Source organism: Dromiciops gliroides, chromosome 1 (genome assembly GCF_019393635.1).
Source record: "Dromiciops gliroides isolate mDroGli1 chromosome 1, mDroGli1.pri, whole genome shotgun sequence".
In the NCBI taxonomy this organism is placed as follows: Eukaryota; Metazoa; Chordata; class Mammalia; order Microbiotheria; family Microbiotheriidae; genus Dromiciops; species Dromiciops gliroides.
This window is the reverse complement of record NC_057861.1, coordinates 43,111,834-43,133,212: the sequence shown is the minus strand read 5'-3', so window position 1 is coordinate 43,133,212 and position 21,379 is coordinate 43,111,834. Positions and strand designations below refer to the sequence as shown.

Genomic DNA, 21,379 nt, shown 5'->3' with positions numbered 1-21,379 from the left:
TGCACTTTTTTTTTTAAAGTGAGGCAATTGGGGTTAAGTGACTTGCCCAGGGTCACACAGCTAGTAAGTGTTAAGTGTCTGAGGCCGGATTTGAACTCAGGTACTCCTGATTCCATGGCCAGTGCTCTATCCACTGCGCCACCTAGCTGCCCCCACAATGCATTTTTAAGGTTAATCTGCATTATTAACATTTTCTCCCACACTGTCTTAAGTCTAGACAATCAACAAAACAATGCATCAAGCCCTGATCTGTAGCATTTGCTCATTTCACCCTAAAAATTTAACAATTAGTGGACACAAAGAATACTCCTGAGGTCGCTACTCCATGTGAGGACATGTTCTGTTGGTCCTACCATTTGAAGCAAAGGCTTCAAGTGTGGGCCCAGTGACAGCCTTGCTAAGTCTGGAGAAGCTCATCACCAGATGGGCTATAGAGAGGGATGCATTTTTCTGTCACCTCAACACACACACACCGGATTTCTACCAAGTCATTGTGGGGCTGAAATCTGCATTAGTGGAGGAATAACTGGAAAATAACTGGAAGATGAAGGTTGTCTGGAGAGCTAAGCAATGCAAAGGAAAAGTTGACTGGCTTTCGATGACAACATCCAGGCCTTTAATAATCTGTTAGTACATGGTTGTTAGCTTTAAAAAAAAAAAAAAAAGAAGGAAAAAGAAAAACCTCATACAATACTAAGCATTGGTTCATAACTAATTCATTCTCTGTTCCCCCAAGTTTGTTACTCCTTCTGCCTTCATTAAGATAATAAACAGTTTTAGGTGTTGTGAATAATAACAAAAATTAACAGTAGATATCTGTGCGACACTTCATAACTTTCCAAGTCCCTTTAACATATTATACAGCTACAGGAATAAACAGAATCCACTTAGTGCCTACTGTTACCTGAGACTCCCAGGAGCGTCCTTCTCCTCCTTCACTGCAGCCCACAGACCACCAGGTCCCACAGGGTGCTGGCAAGGCAGAGAGCTTGCCCACCTCAGCTTCCTACCAATGCCTTTCTCTTTTCTCCCATCGAGATGCTAACTCCCACAAAGCCCCCACTTCACTTCGACCCTTGGCCCACTTCTCCTTTCCCAGCATTTATAGATTGGGCCCCTTGACTTCACTTCTACTCCCACAGGAAAACTATGACCACTTCTCACAACACCTGGATGAGCAAAGAGTCACCATTTACAACCCTTCCAGTAAGAGGGAAAACCACTGAGCCTTACTGTCTTTTCTGGTACTTCCACGTTCCAGACCCCTGAACACTGTCATCTCCCTTGCTGCTGTGTATCCGAAGGACCCCTGTATCTTGCTACCCCCTCTTCTACTGAATCCTGAGGACCACCAGCCTCTACATCTGCCCTGATCTGAACCCCCCAATATGCACTGTCTCCCCCAAAAGAACACCGGCTTCTCAAGAGCAGCAATGACTGTCTCACTTTTGTGTTTCTATCCCCAGGCCTTAGCTTAGTGCTTGGATCAAAGGAAGTGCTTAATTAATGCTGTTTCATTCATTCATTTTGTTTGGAACTTTATCTTCCCATTCTCTACCCCATGAGTTCAGGAGTCCAAAGGCCACTTCTGTCTCCTAAAATCTCTTACAGCAGATATATAATCCTCTTTCCTTCACTACCTGAGTACAGGCTCTCATTAATACCCATTTGGCCTCTCATCACCAAAGCCATTCCACTGACAGTCAAAACTTTTTGAGCTGGGATAACTTTGGACCTAGAAACTGAGTCACCCTGTGACTCTCCCCAGAATAGTGGGACCCACACCTGGGTTGCTACTTGCTGCTGCTGTTGCTGCTGCTGTTGCTGCTGCTGCTGCTGCTGCCTGAGAAGCTGAATGTGGGCAGGAGGGATGGTTTTGCTGGAGATCTGAACTCCTGTGGCCGTCCCTACAAAGAACAGAGAGAAATTCTTTAAAAATAGCAATGCTTTTAAAGATGAAATCCCTGATTCTGTATTTTATGGGATGATAAAATGAGTGAATCTATACATCAAACTGCAGCTTATCATAAATAGGATTCTACTCTAGGAAGGATGAGCCAACTTTGGAAAAGTTGGGAGATTTTGAGACAGTTTAGAAGACAGAGTCATGTACTAAGAACAAAAAAAAGTCATTTCCAGATAAAAGATGTTTTCCTGGCTTCCATTCGTCATACCTACACATACAGCAATGAAACCAGCCCATGTTTCCTACACCTTGCTGTAGACATGATGAAAGCAAATGATCAGCACCGCTAATAAATAACCAGTCGCCGTGCATGCTGAACATTAATGCTGTACAGCTGCACAGCACATTCTATTTTTCAAAGCCCTTTTCAGATTTATTTTACGAGTAAAGGAGTAAGAAAACCCAGTTTTTACCTTGTGTTACCTGAGTCACCAATGACCTTGTCTGAGCCTGCACAGGGGTCAGATTGCTCATGGCCACAGTGGATGCTGGGATCGGAGTGACTGCTCGCACCGCCTGCGTGGATGCCACAGAGAGGAGCTCGGTAGAAGCAGCAGGTGCAGTGGCAGGCCGAGGCTGGCTATGAACCACTGGAGCAGGAGTGCCAGCGCCTGAAGCCTTTTTCAAAAAGTATACAAAATGTGAACTTTTCTTTAAAAGGCTGAAAATACAAACCAAATATTCTTCCTAAAAAGTCAATGCCTCTATTTTTGTTGTGAATAATAGTTAATACTAACAGGGGTATGGGAGCTTTCTGCCACTGATGGCTGCCTGACTATTAAACAGACCACCCAGTTCACACCAGACTAAATAATGGTCAAGAAATTCAATAAGAAACTACAGTAAGTGGGGCAGCTAGGTGGCACAGTGGATAGAACACTGGCCCTGGAGTCAGGAGGACCCGAGTTCAAATCTGACCTCAGACACTTAACACTTACTAGCTGTGTGACCTTGGGCAAGTCACTTAGCCCCAACTGCCTCACCAAAAACAAACAAAAGAAACTACAGTAAATGACTTCTTCCACCCAGAACCACTCAAAAATTTGCCTATAAGTCTAGCATGGCTGGAGATGAGACATGTAGCCTGCAAGGCTACTGCAAGAGCACAGGGTTGCCCTAAACAAGCCCCAGGATAGTCAGCAAGCCCCAGGGTGGGGGACCTGGGGAGCCCTAGGGAGGAAGCGGCAGGCAGCCACACAGTGAATAGCATGATGCTGCAGTACTCTGATTCAGAAAGGCCAGGACCCAGGATTCAGACAACCCTAACACCGTCCTGAGATGCCAAAGAGAGCCCTGAAGATCCAGTGCTCTGATCCTGAAAGATCTCGGGGAGTCATACTCCAGCGAGTGGAGATCAGTACGAGAACCCAGAGCAAGACCATGCAGGGAATAGAGCCTGGTTCTAACACAAATCCTCAATTCAGGAACTAAAGCTGGAGAGATGAGTCAATCAAAGAAAACACCTGACAATTATCACCAATTAAACTGCAAATCTAGAGATCCAGAAAAAGGAGAGATTAACTCCCAAACAACTACAAGAAGAGACTCAAGGGGAAAATGTATTTTCCATAAATACTACATAAGTACTTAGGAGAAACTAAGCAGGAGATTTTTCAAAAATGAAATAAAAGCTCCTGAGGAAAGAACTGAAAGGACAATAAGTAGTTTAGAAGAGAAAATGGCAAATCTCACCAAAGAAGAGGAATCTCTGAAAACTAAAGTAAACCAAATGGAAATCAATGACTCCAGGAGAAAGCAAAAAATATTGGAATAAGATCAAAAGATTGAAAAACTGTAAGAAAATATAAACTCTCTAATATAAAAAACATGGACCTGGAAGACAGATCAAGAAGAGATAATTTAAGAATCACTGGACTCCCTGAAAAAAATGAAGGAGGAGGAAGGAGAAAGAGGAGGAAGAGGAGAAGGGGGAAAAGAGGAGGAAGAGCAGCAGCCTGGACCCTGTATTTCAAGAAATCATAAATGAAAACAGTCTAGATCTACCAGAGGGTAGAAACAGAAATAATCTACCAATCACTTCCTGAAAGGAATCCCCAAAATAAAAATCCCAGGAATATTATAACCAAAATCCAGCCAAACTCCCAAGTCAAAGAAAATTTTCAACTACCAATCAGTCAGGATGACATAAGACCTGGCAACTTCTACTAAAAATACTAGAGATTTGGGAATACAATATTCCAAAAGGCAGAGAATCTAGGTTTATACAACCCAGAATAACTTGCCCAGCAGAGCTGGGTATATTCATAAAAGGAAAGAAAATAGACCTTTAGTGAGAGAACTTTCAAAGCATTTCTGATTTTTAAAAAAAAGAAACCAAAGAAGCCTAGAAAGGGAAATTTATTTGAGTAAGTGGAAGGAGTTGTCTGATTTCTCTTAATAGGAAAGCATGAGAAGAATATACAAACATGGAGAAAGGGGTGGTGTGGTAGGCATCAGATGAACCAACTCACATCTGAAATGGACAAAAGAATGTTGAGCAAACACACACACAAGCAAGATTCCAGACCCTGAAGTAGAGGTTAGGAGGGGGATGAAAATGAAAGAACTAATCATCCAAGAGGGTGCCTTAGATGACTTCTCACACAAGTGGAGAATGTCTCAACAAAATATGTTATATGAATGCAATGGAATATGATTTTACCATAAAAAATATAAAAGATGATTTCAAAGAATTCTGCGTAGTATGAACTGGCACAGAGTGTAATGAGCAGAACCAGGAGAATAGTTTATATGAGGACAGTAACTCTGTAAAGAAAAACAACACTTAAAGACTTCAAAACTCTTATCAAGGCAGAGACCAGCCGTGCTTCCAGTGGACCTAGGATGAAGCACATCACCCACTGATGGAGAGGCCATGAATTCATTTTGCTTGACTTTGCTTAGTACTAATATAATCTCATTTCATCCTCTCAGATGATATTAGAGAAGTATTGGCCCCATTTGGCAGATGGGGAAACTGAGGAAGACCACAGTTAGGTGACTCACCCAGGGTCACACAGCTTAGTAAATGTCTGAGGTTAGATTTGAATTCTAGTCTTGCTGATCCAGGCCCTGAGGTATCCACATGAGATACCTCAGAAAAGCAAAAAGCAATAGTTTTAAAAGAAGACACTCTCTATGCAAAGGAGAGTATATTGATCTCAAAGAGAGGATGTATAGAGACAGAATTAAGGATTATAAGTCTCCCAGAAGAATATACAACAAACATCTCAACACCCCAATACATGAAATAATATAAGAAAATAGCCCAGAACTTCTGATCCCAGGAAACAAAAGGCCGATTGAAAGGATCCAGAGGGCATCTCCAGAAGGTGAAGAAAATCATAGGCTGCAAACTCCAAGAAACATAATGGCTAAATTTAATTAATTTCAATAACAAACAATAAATGCTGAAAGTGACCCAGAGAGAAAGACCTTCAAATGAAAAAGAAAAGAAACCGGAATAACCCAAGATGATTTTACACCCACCAAAAACCATAAGAGGGAACGGAATAATGTGTTCCAAAGAGCAAAGGATTTCCATATACAACCTATGGTGACATACCTTGCAAACCTGAGCCTAATCATCAATGAAAAAAGATGGACATTCAATTTCAAAAGAGAAATTTGAGGCATTCCTACAAAGAAAACCAGATTTGAACAGATAGATGATTTGCTTTGCAAACACTTCAGACCACAAAAATACAAGAGAGCTAAATACAATTGTAACTGAATAAACTGCTCTTCTTCCCTCAAAAAGGGGGTGAAATAAAGAAGGGCCATCTGTAACCGCAGACAAGTGAGTCACTCCCCTACTGCGATCCTTGATCTCGCATCTGTAAAATTGGGTAAACTTGTACTCACAAGATTGTGGGACCAAAGCAGTTTGTGAGCCTTGAAGTGCTATAGACTGAAGGGGTGTGGTTGTTGCTATTATCACAAACATCCATTATGGTTTTCCTCTAGTGCTTCATCAAGGTGTGGAGAAGGCTGTGAGCAAGTTCAAGTTCGGGGGGGGGGGTGTCCCATGAAGGTAGAAAGGCTTCCAGTGGAGGACAGCCCATCCGCCATGATGTTTGGGATCACAGGGTCGTGGACTTAGAACGAGAAGAAAGCTTCCAGGTCATTTAGGTCACACTTCTCCTTTTAGACCAGGCTAAGTTTGCAGATACTCAACCATCACCTTGGAGTCGACTAACTCACGATGATGGTGTTGGCCAAAGAATTTCAAGAAAACATGCAATGAGGCATGGAAGGCTTTTTATCTGCGGGGGTAGAATAAGCACCCACACTGATGGAATCATGCCTCTAAGAAGATCTAAAGAATTAGAATGCTTAACCAAATAATGATAACAGCTACTGTTTACAAAGTTCTTTGCATGCACTATCTAATTTGACCAGGTAGACACCCCAGTTGCAAGATTAGGTGTGTCCTATGGGAGTGGTCTGGACTAATTACACCATGGCCCACATGACTCTAAGAAAATGGCACCTGTGCTATGATACCTGAAGTATGGGCAGGAAGGAAGACAGGCCATTACTTACTGCCAGTGGTCCAGGCATAACTGGTGAGGCGAGACGCTTATTGATGGGCTGGAAAGCAGCTGCTGGGATGCCAGCCACTGTGTTCACGAGGACATTCCCATTCACTGTAGCTGAAAGCCACAAAAGCCAGGGAAAACAAGATAGAGTAAAAAGGCTTTCCTGTTTTCTTGACCAACCACAAAGTGCTTTATTACCAAAATGCTTTATTACCTGTCTGGATGCACGTTCCCGTGACTGAGGGTTGGATTGTTCCAGCCTGTTGAAAAGACACTTTAAGTCACAGTATAAGCTAAAAGAACATCCAACATGGTGCAGGAGACATTTTATTTTTCTGAGCTAATCTGGAGCGGAGGCCATAGAAAGAGAAATGAACTGGGGAGTCAGAAAGCCTGAGTGGGAGCTCCAGCTCTGCCCCTGGTGGCCAGCTTGGTGGCCATGTACAAGTCACGTGCCCTTCTCTTCTGCCTGCTTCTGCTCGGGCACAGACACAGTGGGACCAAGCAGCCGTGTGCAAGCACAAACACAAGTGATACCGTCCTCAGCAGATACTGGCAACCACCTGGACAAAATGTGGGAGGGAAGATCACAAACCAGCACGGAGACGTGAGAGAGCGGGAACAAGAGACTTCACTTCCTTGGACATGTATACATGGGAGCTCTTTCTCTGCCAAAAGCAGACACGCTGAAAATTCTTGATTGCCTTGTGCTGCTTGATGTGTGGGAGGGAAATGGGAGCCTGCACTTACTCACTGTCGCTGGGGCTCCCTTTTCAGGCACAGGTTTGACTGGGTGGTCATTGAGGCCTTTTTCAATTAAAAATCAGTGGTTCTGGATTGAATGATAATTTCATCCTTCAAAAAGATGGAAGCACTGACAGGGAAAACTGTTCTTCTGGCCCTGATTCGCATCAACAAGGAGGACCTGGGGTTTCTGGGGTTGGAATGATGAGAGCTTTGTGGGAAAGTGACCACTCCAACATCCAATTTGTAATACAGAAGAAAAGGAATAGTTGGACGTGCACTTTAAATTTTTTTTTTTTTATAAATTGTTTTTTTGGGTTTTTTAGTGAGGCAATTGGGGTTAAGTGACTTGCCCAGGGTCACACAGCTAGTAAGTGTTAAGTGTCTGAGGCCGGATTTGAACTCAGGTCCTCCTGACTCCAGGGCCAGTGCTCTATCCACTGCGCCATCTAGCTGCCCACACTTTAAATTTTGGAAGAACAGATTTCAAAGTGCTGAAAGAAAGCATTTGTTGTTGTTGTTCAATCATTATTCAGTCGTGTCCAACTCTAAAACTCTACAGACTAAGTAATCCCAGAAAGGAGGGGAAGCCTCTTCAGAGAAGAGACTGATGTAGATATGCAGGGAACTCATAGACCAACTTGGATTTTACAAATTCATGTACAAAATTCAGAAGCAAAAGGGCAGATCAGAGGATGAAAACAAACCCCTGCTGTGATCAAAGAACAGGGCCAGAAGCCCCAAGGCTCAGACTGGGCCCTGGTCACCGAGAAAAGCTAAGACCACCAGAAATTCTTTTTTCCAAACTATACTGGGGAAGAGGGATTGTCCTAGAAGGCAGAGATGGGTCTCATGGGAGAGAGGAGGAGGAGGGCAGGCCACAGTGAGAAGGCCTGACTCTCCTCTGGCTTTTGATACTTTTGCCAAGGATAACAATCTTTCAACTGGAAAGGAAATAACAGAAAGTCAATAACCAAGATGAGCAGAAAGTCAAAGAGCCCAAAGCTGATCAGGATAAGCTCATGTCCCCGGGCCTAGATGGACACACTCCAGGGTCCCAGAAGAGGTAGTGGCTGTGGTCACTAGATAACTGAACCATGGTCAGTGACCTCTGAAAGATGGTGAGGACGAGGACACTCAATAATGGGAAAAAAGCAAACAGTTCCCCATTCTCAAACTACAGGCCTGTGATTCTTTCTGCCTTTGATTCCTGAGGAAATCCCAGAACAGTTGTGAAAGGGATGGTTAATGATGAGCCATAAAAGGGAGCAGCAAATACAACAGCTTGGAAGTCCCACAAACAGCCGCTCAAGCCACACTAGCTTCCGCTGCAACAGAGTCACTTCAGTGATAGATCAGGGGTGGCCTGGATGTGGTGTGCCTAGATTGTGGCAGAGCATTTGACAAAGTAATGCTATTTTTGTGGGAAAACAGAGCGAGTCAGTATCCAGTATCCAGAGTGAACAGCTAGGTGGACTTGGAACTGATCGTATCTTGGTGTGTGGACAACAAAAGTCATCATTAATAGTTTAATGTACTTTTGATAGGAAGTCTCTAGTGGAGAGCCCCAGGGGTCTATACATTTAGCATTTTATCAATAATATGATTAAAGCATAGATGGAATGATTATACAAAACTGGGGTGGATACCTAACAGAAGAGGACACAGCCAGGATGCAGAAGATCTTGACTAGCTAGGACTTTGGATGAAATTGAATATGATTTCACAATAATAATTACCAAATATGCCTGGACCGCTGGCATATTATTATTGTTAAATCTTATAATGGAATTTAAAAGAAAATCAACCTTATCGGTATAAGGTTGGGAAAGTCTAATTACTGTTTGCTGAAAAAGACTGGAAGTTTTAGTGAACTGAAAGCATTCAAACAACAAACCTAGCATGTGCCAGGCACTGTGCTAAGTGCAGGGGACACGATGACAAAAGTGAAATAGTCCCTGTCTTCAATGGGCTTACATTCTAGCATGGGCTGACAATATGTGTGGGTATGGGCGTATATGGATACGTCTATATTACATACAACCATGTACATACACACACACTGTATATGTGTGTGTGGATACACATATATTACACGCACATGTATACAGGCACATTACACATTATGTATGTATCTGTATGGATATGTGGCTGCATCTATATTACATACACGCACAGCAGTCTTGGAAGGGAGGGCACTGACAGCTCAAGGTGCCAGGGCATGAGAAGAGAAGGGGGAAGGGCAGGGTTAATAGGGTCAGACCCGTACTTTAGGAAAATCATTTTGGGCATTGTGTTAAGTGGGTCTTGGAAAGTTATTGCTGCAGTGCAGGAGAGAGGAGATGAGAGCCTGAACTGGGTGGTGGTTATGTGAATGCAGAAACAGGGACGAGGGTAAGAGATGGAAGTTGTGGAAACAAAAATGACACGATCAGACAACTGATCAGCCATGTGAGGTGAGAGTGGGGAGCAGAGAAGGAAGAGCCCTGAGTAGCAAACCCAGAAACTAAAGGATGCTGGCCCCTAAACAGTAATAAAGAAGCTCGGGAGTAAAGATAATGGATTCTGTTTTGGAAATTTTGAGTCGGAGGTACCCACAGAACATCCAATTCAGAGTTTCCAGTAGGCAGTTCCTCATGCATGACCCAAGCATAGGAGGGAGACTAAGCTTAATGTGAGCCGACGAGGTGACCTGGATGCCAAAACACAAATCCAACACAATCTTGTGCTCCAGGACGAGAGAGGCCAAAGTCCTGCTATTCTCGTTCTAGCCAGACCACATCTGAAGTCTTCTGTTTCATTCTTGGTGCAACATTTTAGGAAAGGCAACAACAAACTGGTGAGCGCTCAGAAGACCGAGAGCAGGTTGGTGAAGATGATCAGTCAGCTTACGGGTATTGTCTGTCACCCGACTCCGTGCCTTTTCCCTGGCTGTTCCCGATGCCAGGAATGCTCTTTGTCTCCTGGCTCTCTGGGCTTCCTTCAAGACTTGGCTCAAATCCCACCTTAGACAGGGGCCCCCTTCCTCCTCCCGGCCCCCCTCACCAGTCCCTGCAGGTGCCTTCCCTCTGAGATGATCCCCCACTCACACTGACTATATCTGGCAGGTGTCTGGCAATTTACAGGCCATCTCTCTCCTTAAGGACAAGGACAGCATTCTTCCTTTTCTCTGTATTCCCAAGGCAGGCACAGCACCTGGAACATAGTCAGTGCTAAATAAAGGTTTCTTAAGTGATGACATGAAACACCTAAAATGTTCCAGCAGCCATGCTAGGCTTTGAGGACACACAGACACAAGGGAAAAGAGTTCCTGCCCACAAGGAGCTTTTGTTGGAGCCAAAGGAGACGCCACGTACATGGACAGACGTGAGGTCATTTGGTCGATTGGGGAAGGCACAAGCAGGGTCCAGGAAGGCATCAGACAGAAAGGCCTCACCATGAGGCTGAAAGGAAAGCAGGGACTCTGAAAGATGGAGGTGAGGCAGGAAGACACGCTGGGCTTGGGGGACAGCCAGAACACGGGCCGAGGACCGGAGGTGTCCTGCCGAGGATGAAGAACAGCAAGAAAGCCCTAGGAGACGACTGAAAAGGGGGTTGGTTGTGAAGGGTTTTCTTTGCCAAATGGAGAAGTTCATATTTGATCCTAGAGATCATGGAAGGCCATGGAGTTCAGGAAATCAGTGTGGCAGCCATGTGCAGGGAGGACTGGAGAGGGGGAGAATCTGGAGGCAGGGAGACCAATTAGAAGATCACTTCCCTGGCCCAGTGAGAGGAGATGAGGGCCTGACCTGGAGGGTGGCCAAGGGATTGGAAAGAAGGCGTCAGACGCAAGAGATGTTGTGGAGATGTAACGACAAGATCTGGTAACTGACTGGATACGTAGGATAAATGAGAGAGAAGAGCTGAGGATGACAGAAGCCTGTGAACCCGACTGGGCCAGGAGGATGGAGGCGCTCTCCAAAGAAACTAGAAGTTCAGAGAAGGCTGAGTGTGGGGGTAAAGATAAAGAGTTCCGTTTTGAACGTGTTCCCTTTGCCATATCTATAGCAGAGATGTCAAACACACGGCTGGTGGGCCTCACATAGCCCACAACACTCCCAAAATGAAACTGGGAAATACTGAACCAAATAAATAAAAATACAACAGATCACAGAGAATGTGAAGATGTGGTTTCTAAGTCACTACGCAGCCCACGGGTATGCTCATGTGCATTAGTGGTCCTCCTTTCAGTTTGAGTTTGGCACCACTGGTCATCAGAACACCCAGTAGTAGATACGGAGCCACTGTGACATATGAGGACAGCTTGAAGGAACCAGGGATGTTCAGCCTGGAGCAGAGAAGACTCAGGAAGGCTCTGGTCACTGTCTTCATGTATTTAGGGGGAATTAAGCCTGTTCTGCTTTGTCTCAGAGGGGAATCCTAGCGGTAATGGGCAGAAATGGCAAAGATGCTTTTGGAGGCCCCCAAAGTATCCTGGGCTCTTTCTCACAAGAGGTCTCCAAGCGAAGACCGGGTGCACTGCTTCTCAGCCGAGCTCCCTTTTGGCCATCAGACTTTGGAATTCTGTGATTCTCTGAGACAGTGATTTTACTTGGACGATAATTAGTAATTGTCCATATAAATATAGCCCTAAGCTTTAAAATGTATGCATCTTTACTCTTAGTTATTCACATAATGTCACTCCAATAGCCAACTTAGATCTGGTCAATTCAATTGAAACCGAATACTCACCATTTATCTCTGTCTCTCTCTGTCTCTGTCTCCCTGTCTCTCTCCCACAAGTGCCTAAAAGTTCTCTTTGATCATAGGGCTATTTCAGGTGATCTGAACAGTGTCCATTTAACAGACTCCTCAATACACATGGCACTGGGTATGCAAACAATCAAATAAAGGGGGTGGGGGCATATGAAGAACTTTTCTTAAAATATCAGTTTAGAAGAACTATAGTTTCTTTTCCATAAGCTCTTACCAAGATTGCGGAGCTGGTTCCAGTAGTTGCTGCAGGCTGCACCAAAGCTGGGGGCTGCTGGGCTACCTGAGGCTGAGGTTGGGGCTGGGGCTGGGGCTGGGGCTGGGGCTGGGGCTGGGGCTGAGCCTGAGGCTGGGGCTGGGGCTGGGGTTGGGGCTGGGGCTGAGCCTGGGGCTGGGGCTGGGGCTGGGGCTGGGGCTGGGGCTGTGCTGGAGGCTGAGGTTGCTGTGTTTGTTGCCCAGCTAATTGCTGGGTTTGCTGTTGATTGGTCTGCTGCTGTTGCTGTTGTTGCTGCATCCCTGTTTGCTGCTGGTTTCTCTGCTGTTCAGCTAAAGCCTAGGAACAAGTGGGGAAAAACACTCCTCATTTTCCATGTAGTTCACAGGAGCATTCGCACTCCGGTGTGCAACACTACAGCATATTGGGATGTCCCTGGCACAGAAATCACACTTTTCATCAACAAAAGGAGAAAATCAAGTGCTGCTGGTGAAGTCTAATGACAGTTCCCAGGAGGCCTGGAAGCATCGTGAAATGCTTTGTTGTGGACTCGTCCCACACAAAAGATCTCTTCTTCAGTGTGCAACATACTGACTGTTAATACAGACAGTCAAGAGGCACATTACTGGCTACTTTACCTTCTTCTCCTTAGCAATACGTTCAGCACGCAGGGAAGCAACCTGAATTGGAGGCAGGGGCTTGTCATAATTGATTCCACTAGAAAGAGAAGTAGAAATTTAGAGGAAAATTTCAAAAGAAAAACTGCTCCCTATAACTGAGACTTGTTATGAATTCTCAGGCCCTACCTTTCAGCAAACACTGATGCATGTTTGGGATTCTTCTGGAAAGGATTCATGCCAAGCCTAAAAGTCAAGCAAATATTAGTGTTGTGGGGGCTACTGCGACGATTGCTGTTGCTGCTGTTAACAGTGGCTGTTCTCCAGGGGACATTCCACTGAATGTCATGTGACATGACATCTGCTCACCTTCCTGGGCAGCATCTTCTAGATTTATTCCAGCTTGTCACAATCCTTCTGAAAACATGGTGCCTACAACTAAATAGCCTCTTGGCAGCTACATCACATTTCTGATTCATACTGAGCAACCTAAGCCCCAGGTCTTTTTCTTTCTTTTTTTTTTTTTTTTGCGGGGAAATGGGGGTTAAGTGACTTGCCCAGGGTCACAGAGCTAGTAAGTGTCAAGCGTCTGAGGCCAGATTTGAACCCAGGTACTCCTGAATCCAGGGCTGGTGCTTTATCCACTGCGCCACCTAGCCGCCCCCCAGGTCTTTTTCAAATGAACTATCCTTAAACTACAGCTCTATAATTCTATAGTTATATCATCTATTTTTTGAACCTAAAAGTATAACTTTACATTTATCCCCACCAAGCTTCATCTTATTAGCATCATACTCAATTTTTGAGATTCTTTTGAACCCCTGTGCTGTCATCTAATACATTTATTATCCTTCCCAACACTGTGTCACCTGCAAATGAAATAAGGATATTCTCTGTCTTCATCTAACCCCAGGATTCTTAACCTGGGGTCCTCAGAGTCCTTTGGGGGTCCATAGAGAGATTTTAGGGGGTCTGTGAATTTGGATGGGAAAAATATGATGTCATTATTTTCACTAACCTCTAACTGAAATTAAAATATCCTTTTATGAAGTTTTTTCAATTATTCTGAGAAAGGGTTCATAGGCTTCACCAGACTGCCAAAGGGGCCCCTAATACAAAAAGATTACAATCTCCTGATCTAAGACATTGATAAAAATGCTGACTAGAACTAGAGCTGAGGACACTCTGCCAAAGCCTTCTTTCCCATGGACCCAGATACATTCATCATCTTTTCCAGGAACAAACTCAATCAACAACATATCTATTAACCTGACAGGAAGTCCCTCTCATAAACCAATTCCTACCTCTTCAGAAGCTCTATACCCTTAGACTTCTCCCCTCCCTCAGGTATCCCTCCACCCCCACAATACCTAATATCCTCTAATGTCTCCCTCCTCACCCTGGTATCCCTCGTGGAAAGGTTTGAAAGTTCTTGTGCCTAAAGACACCCCCCATCTGCCAACTCAGCTCAGAAATACTATTAATGAAATGAAAAGAGAACACTCATAAATAAACTTACAGGGGCTTACTCAAGGGACTTCTCTTTCCTGCAATCATTTTTGCCATCTCAAAGTGACTGGTATAAAGTTGGGTGCGGGTAGTGCCTTCGTCTTGGGCATAGACCTGGTTAGTGCGAAGCGGACGACTATTCTTGTTCTGCAAAAGGATGTAAGGGACAGGTATGAACAATAATCACCCAATGTATTCTGTCTCACTTGTGTCCCTTATTCATGGTCCAATGCAGCAAGGCCCTTAAACCCAACACAACGTTTGCAGACTCTCCTCTGAAGACAGAACACCCAGCATCGAGTCTTCTAGGATCAACAGAGCCCTTAAGTTAGGATGGCCACACCCTGGAGCTGTGCTATCCCCCAAATCCGAAAGTATCCCCAAAGGCACAGAAACCAATGGTCCCAAGCACGAATCATCTCCAAATGAGGACAAACCTTGTTCATGGCAAAGATGGTGCCAAGAAGGAGCCAGCTGCTCCCTAGAGTCCCTACATGTGCTGGGGCAAGGACTACAGGACACAGACATAACCTGCAGGCTCTAGGGACAGGCGCAGACCCACCCCCAGACACCATGTCCTCTCACAAGCTCTGAGCACTCATGTTGGAGGAACATACTCCCCATGGACATGGAGAGGTTATCAGGTATCTCCCAGGTCTCTTCCCTCTAATCCACTCTATATACTACTGCTAAACTGATCGTCCGAAACTGATCCTGCTTTAAAGACAACCCCACCCTCTCCCATACTTCCACGGGCTCTCTTCAGCAGACAGAGCAGAGCCCTGGCTCCTTAAGCCCTGACATCAAGGCTCTAGATATTCCGGCTCCAACCTGTCCATCCATCCCTCCCTCACTTGCACCTTTTGCTCAGACCAGACTGTGCCCTTGACATCCCTCGTGTATTGCCGCCTCCATGTTTTCCCACCTTATCACCATTGGAAATGTCTTTACATAATCTCCACCTCTTCTTCAGCATCCAATCAAGTCCCTCCTGATCCAAGAAGTCTTCCCTGATGACCTGCCCCCTTCCTCCCCTAAACTCTATTAGCTTCACTGACTACACTAGCTATTTGGCACAGAGACAAACAAAGAGACAGGCGGCTAACCTTGGATTGTCTCTTTCTGTGTATGCCTTGTCTACAAGTCAGAATTCGTGTCTCATTTAGCACCACAGCTCCCTCAGCACCTACGATATGACCATGTCTAGGGCAGGTACATCACAAGTAGTATTTGTTGACAGACACACATACACACAAATACACAAAATTCACCCAGAAAGACTGCCCAGATAGTTGGCGAAGGCATTCCATAGAGGTATGTCCCTGCTAGGCAAATATAACTCCTGTATCAATGGGCTGGATATGATGCAGGAATTTTTGTAACATAACACCTTACCAGTAAACATATTACTCCACAATTAGCTCAAATAATTATTTTTAAAACATCTGATAATACCTACCTTATAGATGTTTTTGGCCTTCTTTTTAGGGTTTGCTTCAAATATGAGCTGTCAAAAAGGATAAATAGATTAAGATCAAAAAGCACTAGATTTCATCTGTGCCTTTTTTAGAAAAGAGTTTTTTTCTCAAGTGTAGAAAAAAAGCAAAAACAATTTATAGACTAGAGAATATTTTTCATAATCTCCTCTACTTCATACCCAACTCTACATGGGTAGGTTTTTCTTCCACATAATAAAAGCTAAATGTAAATATTGCTTTAAGATTTGCAAAACACTTTACAAATGTTATCTCATTTGAGCATCACAATAACCCTATGAAGAAGATACATTTATATCCTCAATTTGCAGATGAGGAAATTGAGGCTGAGAAAAGGTGACATGCTTACTAGCTGTGTGACCCTGGGCAAGTCACTTAACCCTCATTGCCCCACCAAAAAAGAAAAGAAAAGAAAGAAAAGGTGACATGATTGGCCCAGGATCATGCAGCTAACTCAGTCTCTGGAGGAGGATTTGCACTCGGGTCCTTCTGACTCCACGTGCAGCACTCTGTGCCTCCACTGACAACACAATGCACTCCCAAATGACAGCAACAAAGCAGAACTAGGACCCAGCCTATCATTAACTCTTGCTGCTCTTACAACCCAGGAGAGAACAAGAGTAGCTTAAGTATTCCTGTAAGAATGCTTGACCGAACACATGAACAAGTCTTGTCCAGAGAAGGGATCAAAAGAGAGCCCTGAGAAGGGCTGCACAGACAAGGCTCTAGGGAGCATCTGAAGCAGCCTGCCTCTTCCTCTTTCAGGACGGACGAGGCCGTAATGATAACCGTAAGAGCCTCATCTCCCAAGGCCTAGTGCTGCGCCACGGATGAAGCAGTTTCATACACGCATGTGTAGAGTGAGCATTCTTATCTTGGCATTACAGCCGAGGGTAGCCCTGTGCCCAAGGTCACGATGCTCATCAATGTCAGAAGCAGAACTCAGAACCCCATCTCCTGGGTCACTGGGTCTTTTCCTACTCATACAAAATGCTGTCCCCATAAAACTTAGGAAATCCTGTGCGAGCATTTCAACAATCTGCTCACCTTCCCTTCTTCCCTCGGAATGATGACATTTTCATAGCGGTTTCGGCACTGTTTGGGAGAGCGGTAAATCCGGCTACAGGAGTTGACAACATCACTTACAAGATCCCAATTAGGGGTATGTGCTGGTGACACAATAGCAAGATTTAAAGGAAGTTCAAGCAGTTGTTTTACAGCCTAAAAGGGGAAAAAAACCAACATCATGTTTGTACGTAGCATTTCAAATGTAAAATCCAACACAAATCACAAGACTGAAAAATCTTCCCAAATTTAAAAAGACAAGCACAAAGTGTCACCAACATCCCACTGATGTCTAGAGAGTCTGCAAAGAGCCCCTCACCTGCAGCAGTGCCCAGTCTTCACTAATGAGCCACTCCGGGCTGTCCTGCCCAGACTCTGCTGTGGCTTTGACCCCTGTTGGCAAAGCTTTGGCAAACTGGGTCTGCTGCTTCAACAGAGCATTCTTCTTCTGCTCTTTGCCCTCTCGCCGCGTCTTAGATGTCCCTGGAGTCGCCCGGTCAAAGAGGGATCGAGGAGGAATGACAACCTCCCCATGCCGCTGCTTCTTCTTCCGACCTACATTTATAAGGGCGAGCCCAAGGAAGAGGAAATGTGAAAAACCTAAAGAACGCAGCAGCTATCTGGAGTGATAGTGGGACCAACATTTATGCACGTCCAGTGCCAGGGTATGAGATTAAGTCTGAACGCATAAATGAGCACCCCGATATTCTACAGAATGTCTACCTGATGGGCCTGCCCAGCTGGGATGTGCACCCTCATCGGGGCCCACAGGCCTAACCATATTTGGGTAGCTGAGGCTCAAAGGCAGTCTCTGGAGGGCACCAAGTAATGCCACCCTCTCTGGGTGCCAGACTGAGTCAGGGCTCTATAAAGCAGCAAGGGACCCAGAACTCATCCTGATATTTCACAGAGTGAGGAAAGGTAAGAAAAAAACCTGGCTGGCAGAGAACTCTGTACACCAAGAGGATAAAAGAGGACTCAGAATCTGAAGAAAAGTGCCCTTCCATCACTAAGTCATCAAAGGAAAGCTTTGTTACCAGAGGGTTCTGCTTTGTGTCGCTTGTGATCCTTCCTCACATACACCGGCGGCAGCTTAGACTCCTGAATGGGAGTGGCCTCATACGTTAGACACAAGACTGGATCGATGTGAATGTCACTGTCATCCTGAGGGGGCGTAGGAGGGGTCCAAAGCTGCAAAACAGTGAAATCCTGCTTGGGACACGGCTGCCGGGGCACAAACAAGACAACACTTCTCTGACACAGAAAAGGAAAGCCTGTTTAACTTACTGGCATTATCTCGGTTTGTCCATCTGGACCTTCGTAAACATATTCCTGTGTTAAAGACACAATTTCTTAGAGTCAGAGGTTTATGGGTAGTGTGTGATTCAATGCTATGGAGAAATCACTACCAACAACTAGGCAATTTTGCGATTCCTATGTCACAGTCCATTCCAGGCAAGTTTTCTATCAACAGCTAAATCTTAGAATGTCCGAAGGAGGAATTACAGCCACAACTACTAAGTAGAGAGCAAAGGTTTGGGAACCTCTTAAGCACACAGTGCCTTTCAGTCTGTATTTTACCTTAGAGAATTCAGGGCACATACTAAGCCAGTATTTCATTTCAGCAAGTTCCTTTATAAAAAGGTTATGGGGGGCAGCTAGGTAGTACAGTGGATAGAGCACCGGCTGTGGATTCAGGAGGACCTGAGTTCAAATCCGGCCTCAGGCAATTGACACTTACTAGCTGTGTGACCCTGGGCAAGTCACATAACCCCAATTGCCTCATAAAAAAGGGGTGCTATTTTCTAAGGTTTAGAACAGTAAAATGATTCTCACAATTTGTTCTTACACTTTGCACTAAAAGTCCCTTCAGCAAGTGACAAGTGAATGCAGTTTATGTGGGAAAGTATTCAAGGGATTCACAGACAGACAAGCTTGTCCCCTGCCAAAAGTAAGAAAGTAAAGCATGGAAAACAGATTCTCTCCCTGTCCAGTCCCCCACACAATACACACTGGATAGACAACCCTGGCTTCCAGTTAACTTGCTCTCTGAGATGCCTGAAACTGAAAACTTTCAGTCGCAGGTTTATCATCCTATAATGTAAGATATCACACACTGCATTTATGCAAGGATAGGTACCTTATTATAGGCATCTTCCCTCGTGTAAGTCAATAACTCCTCTTCCTCCTCTAGAAACATGCTTTCTGCTTTTTCCTTCAATTCTCTCATATGATGAAGTTCCCAAAATTTCTTCACATTCTTCAATTTCCTCTATTTCAAAATTGAACAACAAGGAAGCTTTACATTTTTAGATTTTTTAAATATTCATTAGTAGAAAGTGACCACATCATTTGAGTCCTGATAGTCGGGGGCGGGGGGGCGGGGGGGGAGAAGAAGACCCTGGGGACACAGTGAGATGTAAACCCCAGACTGTAGGAAATCAGATTTCGAAAGTTTAGAAAAGTAATAGGCATGAGCTCATGGCCTGGGCCTCTAAAAGTAAAGACAGCTCAAGAGGGATGGGCCTGAAATGAATTCTGACACTGTTCACAAAGAATATGATGAGGAAGAGAGTGGGAAAGCACCTAAAGACACCACTGTGACTACAGGACCTTCCTGTGGAAGGAAGGTCCCCTGGGCAGCTCAGAGGGGAAAACAAGGTACACGGAAATTGTAAAGGCTGATCGAGAGCTACAACAGTACACTCTTAGGAAAACTAAAACTCAGAATGAGCAGAGACTCGCCATAAAGACTAAGAAAAACAAAGGGCATTTTTAGATGCCTCGGACAAGAAGTAGGAAGAAGCAGGTCACTGCCTCATGTGGACAGTGCATCATTACAGGATAATGAAGAGGTGGTCAAACTTCTTACCTACAGTTTGCTTACAATTTCTTTAGACTGGAAAGTATAAAACAAACACGGATGGTTAAAAGAAAGCACAGCCCAGGATAAATGGAAATAATGCAAAAGAAAACCCTCCGCTCTACATTAAATGGGCTTAAGTCCTGGCCCAGATGAATGATACAGCAGGATGGCAAAGGAAGTTGCAGATGAAATCACTTTACTGAAGGAATTGTGGAGATGAGAACAAGAGGAATATGGGGACAAGGCCCAATTTTCAGAAAGAAAAGGGAAATCATGCAAATTACAGACCAGTTATGTTCACCACCAATCTATGACATTTTAGAAAGATTATCAAAAGATTTTTCTGAGCTCTTAGAATGAGAAATGATGAGAACAAGAGACTAACAGAATTTCATTAAAAATAATCCATTCTAGGGGGCAGCTAGGTAGCACAGTGGATAAAGCACTGGCTCTGGATTCAGGAGGACCTGAGTTCAAATCCAACTTCAGATGCTTGACACTTACTAGCTGTGTGACCCTGGGCAAGTCACTTAACCTTCATTGTCCCACAAAAATAAATAAATGAATGAATAAATAAATAAATAGATAGATTAAAATATATAAATAACCCATTCTGAGCTAAGATTTTCCTTTTTTTTAATTTTTGTGGGGCAACGAGGGTTGTGACTTTCCCAAGGTCACACAGCTAGTAAGTGTCAAGTGTTGGGGCAGCTAGATGGCACAGTGGATAAAGCACCGGCCCTGGATTCAGGAGTACCCGAGTTCAAATCTGGCCTCAGACACTTGACACTTACTAGCTGTGTGACCTTGGGCAAGTCACTTAACCCCCATTGCCCCACAAAATTAAAAAACAAAAAAAAACAAAAAAAATTAAAAGTAAGTGTCAAGTGTCTGAGGCTGGATTTGAACTCAGGTCCTCCTGAATTCAAGGCGAGTGCTTTATCCACTGTGCCACCTAGCTGCCCCTAGATTTTCCTTTTTTTTATATAAGGAATTTCTGCTACTAATGAAACTACAGGTTTTACCCAAATAATAATAATGGTAATAATAATAATAATAATAATAGCATAGTTGATACAAAAAAAAATACACTAGTGGTGAAAGACATCACCGTGTGATGTCTGTGAATATTTCATGCCAACCAAATACCTACCAAAACCTTATGACTAGAATTATAGAGGCAGCGAGGCAGTGCAGGGGAAAGAGTGCCAGGCCTAGAGGCAGGAAGACCTGCATTCCAATACAGCCTCAGATATACAATAACTGTGTGACCCTGGGCAAGTCACCTAACCTTTGTCTAGGTTGTTGTGAGGATAAAATGAGATGATATTTGTAAAGTGCTTAGTACAGTGCCTGGCACACAGTAGGCACTATATAAATCCTTCTTATCTTCCCCTTGTTTTATGCCCCAGAGGCTCATGATCTTTCATGGACCAACTGATGACAAAATACCCTGTACTCCAAATATAGCCATCAAAATATCTGGGAGACTTTTGTTCTGTTTCTTCTTTCACAACACAACTGATGTGGAAATATGGTGAACATGTTTACACATGTATAACCTATATCGGTTTGCTTGTCATCTTGGAGAATGGGAAAGAGAAGGAGA

The 21,379-nt window shown here is 44.3% G+C and overlaps 1 protein-coding gene across 4 annotated transcripts in view; it reads right to left on the bottom strand.

Annotated features, from left to right (window-relative positions):
• The window catches only part of LOC122736436 (E1A-binding protein p400-like), a 128,170-nt gene that overhangs the window by 7,925 nt on the left and 98,866 nt on the right, over positions 1–21,379 (bottom strand). For 2 of the 4 annotated variants that reach the window (XM_043978679.1, XM_043978654.1), the window contains exons 36-49: positions 19,045–19,176; positions 18,192–18,236; positions 17,942–18,095; positions 17,224–17,459; positions 16,887–17,060; positions 15,803–15,850; positions 14,354–14,490; positions 13,024–13,080; positions 12,856–12,934; positions 12,221–12,556; positions 6,722–6,767; positions 6,512–6,621; positions 2,380–2,584; positions 1,786–1,907 (exon numbers count right to left, since the gene is read on the bottom strand). In XM_043978679.1, the coding sequence (XP_043834614.1) occupies positions 1,786–1,907; positions 2,380–2,584; positions 6,512–6,621; positions 6,722–6,767; positions 12,221–12,556; positions 12,856–12,934; positions 13,024–13,080; positions 14,354–14,490; positions 15,803–15,850; positions 16,887–17,060; positions 17,224–17,459; positions 17,942–18,095; positions 18,192–18,236; positions 19,045–19,176 (1,881 nt within the window). The remainder of the gene's footprint in view (positions 1–1,785; positions 1,908–2,379; positions 2,585–6,511; positions 6,622–6,721; positions 6,768–12,220; positions 12,557–12,855; positions 12,935–13,023; positions 13,081–14,353; positions 14,491–15,802; positions 15,851–16,886; positions 17,061–17,223; positions 17,460–17,941; positions 18,096–18,191; positions 18,237–19,044; positions 19,177–21,379) is intronic. The other 2 variants (XM_043978661.1, XM_043978668.1) reach the window with 2 other exon arrangements.